The sequence below is a fragment of the Eufriesea mexicana genome, unplaced genomic scaffold (assembly GCF_001483705.2).
Source record: "Eufriesea mexicana isolate 0111107269 unplaced genomic scaffold, ASM148370v2 scaffold13223, whole genome shotgun sequence".
Classification (NCBI taxonomy): domain Eukaryota; kingdom Metazoa; phylum Arthropoda; class Insecta; order Hymenoptera; family Apidae; genus Eufriesea; species Eufriesea mexicana.
The window spans coordinates 137039-150598 of record NW_016920754.1 but is presented as its reverse complement, the minus strand read 5'-3'; the positions used below and the strand labels follow the sequence as shown (position 1 = coordinate 150598).

Here is a 13560-nt window from a genome sequence, read left to right as displayed (position 1 = left end):
CACTGTGAACCCGATAATCGGTTTCCTCCTCCGGTAGCCCGCAGGAACCAGACGCAAATAAACGCCGCGCTACACAAGTCACACCGCGTGGCAAATTCGTGGAAATTGATGTTTCCTTTGAATTTGTAAATCCAAGACAGGGTTTCGACAATTGACATATTTCGTTAGATGGAGATATTAATTCTTTAAGTACCCAAAAATTTATAGAAAGATGGAAGCGCAACTTCCACCAATGACACGTTTTCAGTTTCGAATTTCTTAGAAAAAAGTAGGGAAGAATATTAATGGAGGTTTAAGAACGCAAAGGGTGTCCGCATCAATTGTAGTCGTGAGAAAAGAGCATCGTGCCAGAGTTAACGAGGCGTACTATAGAATCGTGATTGAGTAATGCGCTGCGACTTCCGACTGCATCACGAAATACGTAATGCCAGTGCCATTAAGTATGCACACCTGTTAAGGTCATCAACAGGTATCACTTACGTCATCTTAGCGTACACATTACTGCTGTGACTGCCATAGTGATACCGCATGCACCTTCCCTACTCTCTTCCCGTCGTCCAGCGATCGATAATAGCTTTAATGGGGACTTATTTAGCGATGCACCAAGCCAAAAAATGTAGATTCATACCGGTCAATAGCTTCTTCCACGATTCAAAGGTACACGGCCAATATAAATATACAAAAGATAAGAAGAAAAGATTTGATAAATTGTAGGAGGATGAAACTTTCCAAAACTACAAGAATATAGTAATACTAATTTTATTTGTTGTTCGTAATGTGCTCATTTTTCAAATTTGTTTTATATATAACGTAGAAGCATTTCTTCAAAACTACATAAAAATTAAATGAATTTATAGAAATATTATATACATGTAAAAAATAAGGTGTTTGGTTCTGCGTATAAATTAGTAATGTCACTTGACGTATTAATTTATGATATTATCAAATTCGGTTCAGTATAGGAAAAGGATCTCTCTCTAGAACAGAGAGATCCCATAGTAAACCTTCGTACCCTTTGTCTATTTCAATTTCTCGCTAAATATAGGGAACAACCCACGATCCACGATTACTATAGTAGACTATTTAATGCAACCATGGCCCTGTTCTAATGTTAACTATTAAATCTAATAAAGGTATTCTTATTATAGTTATTTTATGAAATCAATAGATTTGATTCTTGATAATGGAGTTTATTTTCTGATTATTACACTGATAGACTTTTTAATACGATCTACAGAGTCACGTTTTAATATCAGATATACTAGTTATATAATAAAAGTACTTTTTATTTCCAGAAAGGCTGGCTACGTTATTACAATAATTTCATTAGCATTTCGCGTGACACGTTGAAACTCGACCGATTATTAATCTATTATACTTGACATCCATACAGTCGAAGGAAATTTATATTCTACACACGGATACTGATAAATTGCAAATGTAACAAGGAATCGATATATGGTGATCTATGGCAGATTCTTACGTAAATCCTCAGCTGCCATTGATCGAAACGAGTGTGGAGTACCAAGGACGCCGTAGTACGCTCACCTTATCACGCTCCCACGCAATCAAATCGAAATTCGTCTCGCGGCTCGAAGGCCACCGACACTAATCAGAGAAGCCCTTTACTCCTCACTGCTTCTCTTTCTCTTTATCTCCCTCTCTGCCTACTCGTTCTTTCTCCAGGGTTCTCTAGGGGTCGTGATAAAGTGGCCCTGCGCCGTCCGTGTGATCGAACGTGAAAATCTTCAACGACAGCAGCCCAAATGAATGGAATGCCAACCCACGCCCGAGAGCCGCCTGATAGGTTAGCCGATCCGAGGTGAGGCTTCACGTACAGTACAACAGAGTTCAGGGACGTAATCTTTCAAGGGGCGTCATTTTAAAAAATATCGACTTGAGCATCTTGTTATTACTCAGATAGTAATAGAATATAAAGTGATAAAATTACTAGAATTTTATGAACATTGTATATAACGTTTTATATCATCCAGAATGCTTTGAACAAAATGAAAAATTTGAAAAGGACAAGGACGATACTTTGAAATTATATTTACTATTTCAATTTATGCTCTCAAAAATTCTTTGACTGAAGCTTTTTCAATGAGGCAAAAAATTTCAAAATATGATGACAATTTCAAGACACAAATGATAGTATAATTATACTTATTATGTCATGTATATAATGTTTCAAAATCTGCAGAAACTTGTTTAAGTAAGAATCTGTATTTTAGCTCTCCCTAAAACTTTTATTTCGATTTCAAATTGTAAATCTCAACTTAATTTTTTTTAAAATCCTATAATTCCGACTGAAAGTTATTCAATTAATTTTCCTATTTTTTTCAGACCATTAGAAAGATATGAAACAATTCATAATAGATATCCGATGAATCGTGTAAAAAACAAAGATTTACTAAATTACTTCTACTGGGTGACAGAGAGTATCATGCCAATCCTGGCCACAGCACGTGCACGCGAGTGTGCGTGCACGTCGATACGAAGTAGGCTCGTGTAGACGGTACCGTGTTCTCTTGTGGATCGTAATAATATGCGCCCACGCACGCGTGAGAGGGTGAGCGTGTAGTGTACGAGCGTTCCCCGTCGTCTCCTCACCTCTAGCTTACAGCGCGGCTCGGTCAGTACCGACCCCCCGACCCATCTACCCACGCCTTGTTAATGAAAACATCTTTTGTCAATGAACTGACGTCAGTCCGGATCGGGATTGGTCCGATAGTGGAGACCACGTGATCTGGCGCCAATCAATGTGAAGATCAGCTTCCCCTACAATCGAGGATCCGAGCGCCATTTGCCCATTCTGGACGGAAGAACGCTCGAGGTAAGGTGTGGCCTGCAGCAGGCTGGTTAGAAGGCTATAGAAGAGAGACAGAAACAGTCTACGATGTGCTCCAAACGTTAGAGAAAGATAGAAAGTTAGAAGAAAGTGAGAGGAAGATAGAAGGCAAGACACAAGACTTGTAATCGAGCCCTTCTCTCCGTGGCTCGGTAGAGGGTCGACAGAGAAAGAAAGTCGTGGAAGAAGAAAAAAAGAACAGGAAGTCGGTACGGCAACCGAGGGAAGACGCGTCAAGCGATGTTGGAGGGATTCGTGAGGTGAGGGCGACGGTCTCGAGTCGCGCAGCGCCGAGATACGCGACAGATCTCCCGAACTAAGTACCTCGTTCACTTGGATCTATTCGAATCGACCGTACGGCAGCTCCAGTGTACAGCGCAGCATCCCTGTGTTGGTGAAGTGTCGAAGAAGAAGGTGGATCTGAGAACGTGTAGTTGTTGTGATTGTGCAGAGTTTATAGTAAAAAAAAGGGCCAGCGAACGGAAGGAGAAAAAAGTACACACATAATTATTGTCTGTTCCATTGTGGAAAAAGAAAAGATAATGCCAGCAATCTCTTTACGAGACATGATGTCGGTTAGACCGTCGGTGCGATTGTTGAGGTATTAAAGAGGCAGAAGGAAGTGTGTGGTGGTAGAACGCGTGGGATCATGCATTTGTTGGGTGAACTGAAACATTCCGCGGCTGTGGCGTTAATTGGACCTGTCGTCTTTATTTACAAAAGGATCAATAATCGAGACGAACTGCTGGCGGTGGCAGCAGCGGAGAAGGAGGAGAAGGAGGAGTAGAAAACACGGCATCAAGGTGCCGCAAGAAGTGATGGGAACACGTGAGAAAACATTGAATTACAACACAGGTACGCGTATGTAAAGCTGGGGAACAACGTCAAGCGTCTGGATATCTCTGAAGAACACGTTCTACTATACAACTCCAAGTGCCATTTCGTATTTCATAAATATTTAAGAATAGATGTACAGGTTGCGTGCACATAGAATGCGCGCGCTTACTGAATGTCCAATTATATGAATGTACATATACACTTGTTTCACATTGTCCACAGTTACCAGTAAACATATAATGACAAGATTATTGTTCTGTGGGTTATGATTCTAGACAGATGTCATGTGTATACATTGATCATTTTATATAAACCAATGGTAGAACGTTACTTGAAAGTGCCATACCAGAGAGGAAATTTCTTTCAATATTGTTAAATCTCAGGTGCTTGTTTTTTTTTGGAATGCAATAAGAAACAATAAATCCATTAATATAAGGAGATAATGCCCATAAAGAAGTCAGATATTCTTTAAGGAGAGTAAAGTCAAAGGCCAAAGAAACATCAGGAATTTCAATTAAAACTTGCAAAATGCCAGGTGGAAATGTTATGGAAGAAGATCTTGTGGATCCTGAGTGGCTTTTCAGGCAACTTAGATTACCGAATGGTCCAAACAAGCTTCTCATCTTAGATTGTAGGGCACATGCTGATTTTTCTGAAGCTCATATTAGAGGCTCAGTACCGTTAGCTATACCTAGCATCATGTTGAGGCGATTGGCAGCAGGCAAAGTTGATCTGCTATCAACAATAAGGTGTTTAGATCTAAGAAACAGAGTGGAAGTGTTTCTGTGTGGCGATGAGAGTAGTAGAGGGACATTTGTACTAATTGGTGACTCTACAGACCCTGCAGGACATCAGGGTGAAACAATACAAGTTTTAAGTCGAAGACTTAGAAGTAGTGGAGGATGTGTTGCTATTTTAATGGGTAATATATATTTTAATTTTAAAAGGAATAGTATAAATATTTATATACAGATAAAATAAATATGTGCATTAAAAATAAAAGAAAATATTTTAATGTTATATTCTAAAAGGACAAATTTCTATGAGCATATTTTTATTATAACTATTATAGCAAAAATATAAAATTTATAATTGAATCATTATGAACGTCTGAGAATAAAATATCAATTTGTGTTTAATATATTGACATCCAGTCAGATACTCAAATCTATAATATATTGCAACAAATTTTCTTTATCTCTTTATAGAGATAAGAGATGCATCTTTAGAATGTATTTTTATTTTACTTATTTATCCTTTAATACTTAATATAAATTTTATTCTGAGTCATTTACTTATATATCTATTCACTTTTGTCAATAAGTTTGTTAATTGTTTTTACTTATACAGATCTTTTATTTTATTTCATATTACAGATGGTTTTGGAGCATTCAGAGATAGATACCCTGAATGGTGTGAAGGTAGTCAAACCAGTGGTGAAGGTCCACCAGGTCAAGATTCTAATGAAGGTGAATTAATGGGTCTCAGGTCACTTCGAATTTCCACACCACCTACGAGATCTTATTCAGATTCTGATAGTGATAGTACATGTGATTCTGTTGGTTAGTATATTCAAATGAATTCTAGCAATCTTCTATTTTATAAAACAGAAAAAAATAAGTTGCTTTGGTGGTCTTTATAGGACCTGAAGAGGACAAAGACTTTCCAGTTGAAATTTTGCCCCACTTGTACCTTGGAAATGCAGCAAATAGTGAAGATAGGGAAGCCCTTGCACGTCATAGGATACAATACATTCTGAATGTAACCCCAGATTTACCCAATGTATTTGAAAGCGCTGGTTCGATAAAATACATGCAAATACCAATAAGTGATCATTGGAGCCAGAATCTAGCTAGTTTCTTTCCACAAGCAATTCAGTTCATTGGTGAATATAACCTACAACAAAAGCAAAAACAAAGAAAAAAGAAAAGAAGTTGACTCTAATTACATATAAATTTAAGACATAATTCTTATTTTTCCACTTTTCAGAGGAGGCTCGAAGCTCAGACAAGGGAGTGCTGGTTCACTGTCTGGCCGGAGTGTCTCGGTCCGTCACAATCACTGTAGCCTATCTTATGCACAAGTGCAGTCTCAGTCTGAATGATGCTTTTAACCTGGTACGCAGTCGAAAATCTAATGTCGCTCCAAACTTCCACTTTATGGAACAATTGCACAGCTTTGAGAAGGAACTAAGGGACAGAGGTGACAGAAGTAATAAAGGAAATGAGCAAAGGTGTATTGGAGCATGCCGGCCTGGAAGACCTTGTAATTGTCCAGCTCGTAGCTTCCTCAGTCCTATAGATCTGGGTCTTAGTCCAGACTCAGGAATAGAATTTGACAGATGGGCGTCGAGTACGCCGGCCGAATGAGACGGGCCAGGGGGGACCCAATACAAATTTTAGGTCCCTCCTCGTATGCTGCCGTAGTAAAAAAAGGAAGCCCTAATTGAAGGGTGCGGGAAAGGAAGTTTACATTTTTGCTAAGAGAAAGTGATATCCTAGGACGAGAAATGTGGTGATAGCGAAAAATTGCAATTTTAAGTATATTCTGACGATTAAAAGTTTGGAATCACTACACATCTTTATAAATCGAGATTTTAAAAAAAAAAAAATGATAATTTGGGAATAGCTTAAAAACTTCATCAATACTAGTTAAATTGCTATCAATAATTGTAGAATTAACTTTGAAGTGATAGACAAATTAGCGAAAAATTCGCCATTAGTATAACACGTGGTTTCAAACTTTTGTGACAGTATACATAAGTTGTCGTGATATAGTGTTAAACACTGAAAGTATTTTATAAATTCAACTCTGTAGTTTCTTACAGGTAACCAATGTAATTGTAATATTGGCTAAAAGTTCAAATTTTTTTTTCAATAATGTCTAAATTTGTTCAACTCTCAATCCATTTCTAGGATACAATTTTATACATACGAGATGTCTATATTTTTAATACTTGTTCCCTGAACCCTTCAATTAATGAGGCTGTGTTTGATTTTATCACGGATGCTTATTCAAGGCAAAATGAAATGAAATATAAATCATAAAACGGGCAATCATAAGTAGTTGAATTAAAGAAGTAATAAATACAAACTGCTTGATATAAAGATATACTAAGTTTAAGTTCAGAGGTACAAAAAAGTTGAGAAATCTCTCTCATATTTAGCAGTTTAGATTGCTATAATAATAAAAAAAGAAAAGGTATATACATAAAAATGTTATGATTCGATACTACTCGAACGTGATTTTTGACATAATTTTTCAAATCCACAAAAGTGACTTATCTTGAGAAAAGTACATATTTCTTGGTGCAATTCTAACTTTTAAAGATTTGCAACCTTGTGTGCATATTCTCTATCTATCTCTATCTGTCTCTATTTCTCTTTCAAGTAATTGATCTTGGTTAATAATTGATTAAGAAGTACATCTTTACGGATCAGTGCATTTCTGTAATGCATTCCGAATCTTCTATTTCCGAGTTGAAAAATCAGTCGTCGTAAATGCATAAAAGAAAAGAAAAATTTAAGTTTAGGTTATGGAATACAAAAAAATTGATAATTGATTTTACCACGAAGTAAGCAAAGAATCTCTTTACAGAAATATTTTTATTTGTGACGATCTTGATCTTCAGCATCATTACAAGATGGATAAAAGAAAAAGAAACTAATTAGCTTAGACTAACACATACGACGACAAACACAATTTGAAATACTAACAAATTCTCAACTGTATGATCCAGCACTGTCTATTGTCTTACAGATCTCAGATTATATATTTCAAATTATTTTTGTAAGAAAAAATGCAAAGAAAGAAAAAAGAAAATGGAAATCGCATATTCACATTCCCACGAGCCACAAATGACCTGATGATACTGTAAAAAAGAAACAACGGTTAAAAAAAACTATCTTTCGTGTACTGTATGTATTGTTCATCGAGCATAACTGAAGTTAATAATGAGTGTACACAGTGAATGTTATTATTTTTCATCGTAATTAACTATGAAGTTGTGGTAATTGACACTCGACTTACTCGCGAGAGTGAATTGATATACAACTAAGGAAAGCAGAAAGAAGTGTGTGTGCCTGTGTGTATGTACATACACACATACACCCACACACACATATTTGACGTTAATGTAATAACAATATTCTACTATTACACTGTTGTCTGTTGTATGTTTGTCGGGCGAAATGCTCGGAAGATTTAATCAAATATTATGTATATTACATAAATTATTATTTTATATTCATCGTTGTACATATGTTTTAATTAATTAATTTTCATTTCAAAATACACAACTTATCTTACCTAAACTAAAATGAAAGAAACTATTCCTTACAAAAAAAAAAGAGAGAAAAGGATATATACGTATTTTGCTTTTTTTTTTTCTTGGATGAAAAAAGATTATCTTTCAATTATGGCAAAATGTACTTTTATTAGCAATGAGACAATTATAATGTTTAAATTATCAGATTGCAAAAAATATAAGAAACCTATTTAACGCAATGTTGGTAAAATATGTTTGTTAATTACAACATTTAATTGTTTGAGTTTGGAGTTTCACGTGCAATTGTTTTTCTCAATTTTCTTTCCTGTATTTTATATATTTAAATTATTAAACTGATTATCTGTTTTGAACAATTTGCCAGCTTGTTCGTTGGAATCGTCGTTTCTGACATCGTTTGAAGAATATTCAAAGCAACTTCCGATTGTCGTACCGCTTCTATTAAATTATTTCGATCGTCTGAATTTGATGTTGTGCTCAAAAGTGTTCCCAATGCAACAAGGGTTCTAAATACTGCTTCAGATTCATTTAAACGTGGTAACACAGAGAATATTGCATTTAGACATTGTGTTTTACCTAGTGTGTCATTGTACTTATTCAAAGCTACAGTTAAATTTAATATATAAGTCGAAATTGCTACCTGAAAATATCCCATTAATTTCATTAATTAATCATATACTAATGTAAATCTTGATTCTTCCACGTTATTCGTACCTGATTATTTTTGTTTGTAAAGGATTCTAGTTCTGATAGAAGCTTTAATATCTCATCCTTGGAACTAAAACATAGTTTTTCACCTCTTTCATAACTGAACATGTTTGCGAGTAAGCGAAAAGTGAGCATCTGATTAGAAGGAAGTGCATCAGGTTTGATGTGTTTTTTTACAATCTGCAGTAGCTCTTCTGTACATAGTACATCATTCACTTCTCTGCAAAGTACTGCAAGTCTGGTAATATCAAGTACAGGAAACAGTACATCATCTGGCCAATTTAAAAGTATTTTCAAAGTACTTAGAGCATCAGTTTTTAATTCTTCGGAAGCTTGATCTCCAGCAAGCTTCATCAAGGATTCTAATTTATCGCTTGATACTTTGAGATTATCATTTTGTTTAGCATTTAATTCCTTTATCTTTTCTATAAAAAATGATAAACTAATTAATTAATTTTATTTTTGCTTTAGAGACCAGAAGGAATAAAAAGTACATACCTAAAATTTGAGAAAGATTTGCCTGTTCCAATTTCAAGTATTTTGTATGTGGAATATAGGAAGGTGTCAATGTGTCTGAGGAGTTTGATGCAACTGGTCTTGTAGATTCTTGCAGAGTTGTATTTGCTGTTGACTGAGGAATGTATCTACTGCCTCCTGTGAAAGGATCAGCATATTGAGCATCAGTTTTCAGAACTGGTGCAGATTGAGAATTTTTTATTATAAAATTTGCAACCTATAAATAAAAATAAATTGCCATATAAATTATTTTTCATTGAAAAAGAAGCATTTATCTTTTAAGTTTTGTACCTGATCTAGAAACAATTGACTAAGACCATTATCGTGAAGGAACTTCTGTGCAACATGCCAAGGATCTTGATCATTATTATAGGGTAATTTTAATGGAGGAACACCATCTTGTATGTCCACAGAGAACACATAATCATACTCTATGCCGTTATATAGTTGTTTTCCAGATGTAACTATGCTACCACCTGATGCTCCCATAACATTTCCAATTTTTATCCACTTCTGTTCACTTTGTGACCAGCTGTATGCTCTTATAGCATCACCATCATTCACAATTTTAGTCTGACCATCTCTCTGGCCAGGCTGCAACAAGGCTTTTGCATCTGGTAAACTGTTAATACATAAATTAAGATTCTAATTTATTATTTATAATCCACTTCACTTTTTAGTTATTTGACTTACTCCTTAATTTTGATCCCACCTAGCTCTTGTTGAGCATTAAGCTTAACACTGGCTACTTGCTGTTCAAACTCCTGCAGTGCCTCTGAATCTGCATATTGTTTGGAATTACATGAAAATATTCTAACAACACCATCAGAACTTCCAGTAACTATGTCACCACTGGGAAGTAAAGCTAGACACCACACAGACTGAGTGGGTAAAGTAATAGTTTGACTTAGTTCAGTATTATGCCATATCCTAAGTGTTCGATCTTCACCACAAGTAAATATACTTGTACCATTTTCTAAGGCTAAAATGCTATAGATATAATTTTCATGTCCACAATAGACTCCTAAGCATGTTCCAAGAGACACGTTCCAATGACGGACAGTGGCATCATTGGCACAAGTAAAGAATTCATTGCTACTTATTGTAGATATATCACGAACACAATCTGTATGCCCAGTTAATTTGTGCTGTACTGAACCATCACTTGTCCATATTATAACAAGCTTATCTGCTGATCCAGTTACAATGGATTCACTTGACAAATCTGCTACACACCATACAGCAGCTGTATGACCCAACAGGTTCAACTGTGGTTTACTTAAATCACTCAGATTCCATAATTTAGCACTCATGTCCCAGGAACTTGATAAGAATGTCCCTTCCTTTGTGCCAGTTGTTAACTTACAAACTGTATCCTGGTGACTTTTTATAATGTTTATGGGCTCTGTTTGTTCTAAGACATAGATGCGTATAGTCTTATCATGACTACCAGTAACAATGAAACCTGTAGGGTATTGCTCAGAAGGATTTATAACACATACAGAGGTAACAAAGTTGGAGTGTCCTTTCAAAGTTGCAGTATGTTCATAATCTTTACCATTTCTGTAAAATGTTTATATAATATTATTTTCACAGTATAAAATCATATAGAGCATATGAAATAGTTAGAACGAGTAAGAAAGAGATTCTTTTCTACTGTTAACGAAATACTTAAACAGGTTAAATACCCGCATGATTTCCAAATACGTGCAGTTTCATCCCGGGAAGTAGAAACTATAGTTCCGTCGGCGAATGTTGCTACAGCTCTTACGTCGGATGTGTGTCCGAAAAGAGAAGTTCTCAGCTTATAACACGGTTTGGCCATAGCACTTTGATAGTCGTGCGAGGCACGCAATAAGGACATAACTTACGCGAACTCTATATATCGTCGGGAAAATCTCGGCGATTCTCGATGTGAATAAATGTGGATAAATTCGCACGGTTTTGACATTTAAAACGCGTTCGAGCATGCGTGACAATGATCACTGTATTCGTACGGCATTACATGCATTTTTCGCACATAAACCACACTCTGTATACGTAAACAAAATTTTTGTTGCCTTTTTGCTAACGTCATTAGCCTAGTATAATTATTTGGAATCATTCAAGGCGACTTCATGAAGGATCATAGTTTGGAAACGATTTTGTACCATATAATGGCATACAATTTAAATGAATTAGTTATTTTTATGAATATCTGGTCAAGATTTTAATATGTTAAAACTTATTATATCTTCATTTTCTTTTACTAAAAATTTTAATAAAATATCGCTAGTAGTATATAGTAAGTTTGATTCATACGGTTGAAAACATGTCACTTCCGCAAAGCGGATGAATTCCATTTGGTCACGTGTTACGTATGAAACTACTACCCTGAGATAGTAAAACCGGTGTCGTGGCAGAAGGTTTTATATATCCATAATGAAATTTATAAATAAATATCTCTGTCTTGTTACGATATTCGGACTAGCGAATGCTGGAGGACCCACACTCGTTTTGCTCGACAATTTAGCAATAAAAGAAACACATTCCATATTTTTCAAGACTTTACAGGGTTCGTAAACATTTAACTATTTTCAGTGAAACAGTAATCTGTTACTAGTTGCTTTAAATTTTTCACATTTTCCGGATTATAGTAGCATTAAATTTGTTTGGCTGTATCATATAATTTTTAATTGTGTATATATATAATATAGCTTAAAAAAAGTTTGAGGTTAGGTAGTTAGTGATCTTTTTAATTTTTTTGTAGATAGCGGATACACATTAACATTTAAATTAGCAGATGATGCTAATCTTCAGCTTTCCAAGTATGGAGAATTTTTATATCAGCATTTAATAATATTTGCTCCCTTTGTGGAAGAATTTGGTGGAGCATTAAGTATTGAAGCTATAACAGATTTCATTGATGGTGGTGGTAATGTTTTGGTTGCTGGCTCATCTCAGTCAGGAGATGCTCTTCACGAACTAGCTTCAGAATGTGGTTTTGAAATTGATGAGGAAGGTTCTGCAGTTATTGACCATTTAAATTATGATGTTTCTGATAATGGTTATCATACCAAAATAGTAGCAGATCCTATCAATCTGATAGATGCTCCAGCAATTGTTGGAAGCAAAAATGTGCAACCTTTATTATATCAGGGAACTGGTTTGATTGCAGATACAGAAAATCCATTAATTTTACGTTTGTTAACAGCATCTAGTTCAGCATACTCTTATAATCCACAAAATCCTATAAAAGAATATCCCCATGCAGTAGGTAAAAATACATTACTAATTGCAGCTCTGCAAGCTAGAAACAATGCCAGAGTAGTGTTCTCTGGTTCATTGTATTTTTTTAGTGATGAAGCATTCACTAGTCCTATCCAAAAAGCTCAAGGTAAAAAAGTTAACTTATATATCATAGCTTTCCTTTTCAATGTTATATTAAATATTTAAGAAATGATATACAGGTGGGCAGAAAAATGAGAAATCTGGAAATGAAGTCGTGGCAACAATGATTGCTCGCTGGGTGTTTAAGGAGAATGGTGTTATTCGTGTTTCAAGTGTACATCACCACAGAGTGGGAGAATCAAAACCTCCAGCAGCTTATACCATCATGGACGATGTAGTTTATTCTATCACTGTTCAAAAGTTAACAGGAGACAAATGGATTCCTTATGATACCAATGATTTACAATTAGAATTCGTTAGAATAGATCCTTTTGTTCGTATAACTATGAAACCTGTAGGAAATGGTCAATATGAAGCGAGGTTTAAGATTCCTGACGTTTATGGGGTCTACCAGTTTAAAGTAGACTATACTCGCATTGGTTTGACACATTTGTATAGCACTACACAAGTATCTGTGCGTCCTCTACAACACACTCAGTATGAACGCTTTATACCCAGTGCATTTCCTTATTATATAAGTGCATTCTCAATGATGGGTGGGGTGTTTTTATTCTCTTTAGTGTTCCTACATTATAAAGAAGACACAAAACTGAAATCTGAATAAATATATCATTAATAAGACTAAAGGGAACAGGAAGAAGCTTAATCAGATTTATTAACAAAGTATATGTACGTTGTATATTTGAGTATATAACAATAGATTTATATTTATTTAATGAAATATCAAAAATCGAATGAAACGAAATGGTAAAATACTTAATTTTTCATATGATAGCTACTTCCAATACCCATTAGGTAGTTTTAAAGAATGTTTTTTGTATTTCCTGTAATAAATGAAGAAAAACAACGTACGTGAGTTTTTTTTTTTTTTTAGTTATTTTTATGAACCTGAAAGTTTAACAAATTTGTTGTTTACATATGTACACATCATATAATTGGCATATATATATGTGTGTGTATGTGTATATTTTGT

At 35.0% G+C, this 13560-nt stretch overlaps 3 protein-coding genes across 3 annotated transcripts; 2 read left to right on the top strand and 1 right to left on the bottom strand.

Moving 5' to 3' along the window:
- The first annotated feature begins 3833 nt into the window (after positions 1-3833).
- Mkp3 (Mitogen-activated protein kinase phosphatase 3) lies at positions 3834-6197 on the top strand. Its single transcript, XM_017908826.1, has 4 exons — positions 3834-4610; positions 5065-5250; positions 5331-5573; positions 5678-6197. Exons 1-4 carry the CDS (start codon positions 4217-4219, stop codon positions 6055-6057), a joined length of 1203 nt encoding a protein of 400 aa, XP_017764315.1. The 5' UTR covers positions 3834-4216; the 3' UTR covers positions 6058-6197.
- Positions 6198-8205: 2008 nt separating this feature from the next.
- Positions 8206-11297, bottom strand: Plap (phospholipase A2 activator protein). The gene is made up of 6 exons (XM_017908819.1): positions 10886-11297; positions 9891-10760; positions 9489-9819; positions 9180-9414; positions 8688-9106; positions 8206-8613 (listed from the first exon to the last, which is right to left on the bottom strand). Exons 1-6 carry the CDS (start codon positions 11059-11061, stop codon positions 8296-8298), a joined length of 2349 nt encoding a protein of 782 aa, XP_017764308.1. The 5' UTR covers positions 11062-11297; the 3' UTR covers positions 8206-8295.
- A 191-nt stretch (positions 11298-11488) lies between these two features.
- Ost48 (dolichyl-diphosphooligosaccharide--protein glycosyltransferase non-catalytic subunit Ost48) lies at positions 11489-13340 on the top strand. Its single transcript, XM_017908825.1, has 3 exons — positions 11489-11751; positions 11947-12573; positions 12647-13340. Exons 1-3 carry the CDS (start codon positions 11619-11621, stop codon positions 13189-13191), a joined length of 1305 nt encoding a protein of 434 aa, XP_017764314.1. The 5' UTR covers positions 11489-11618; the 3' UTR covers positions 13192-13340.
- Positions 13341-13560: the final 220 nt, after the last annotated feature.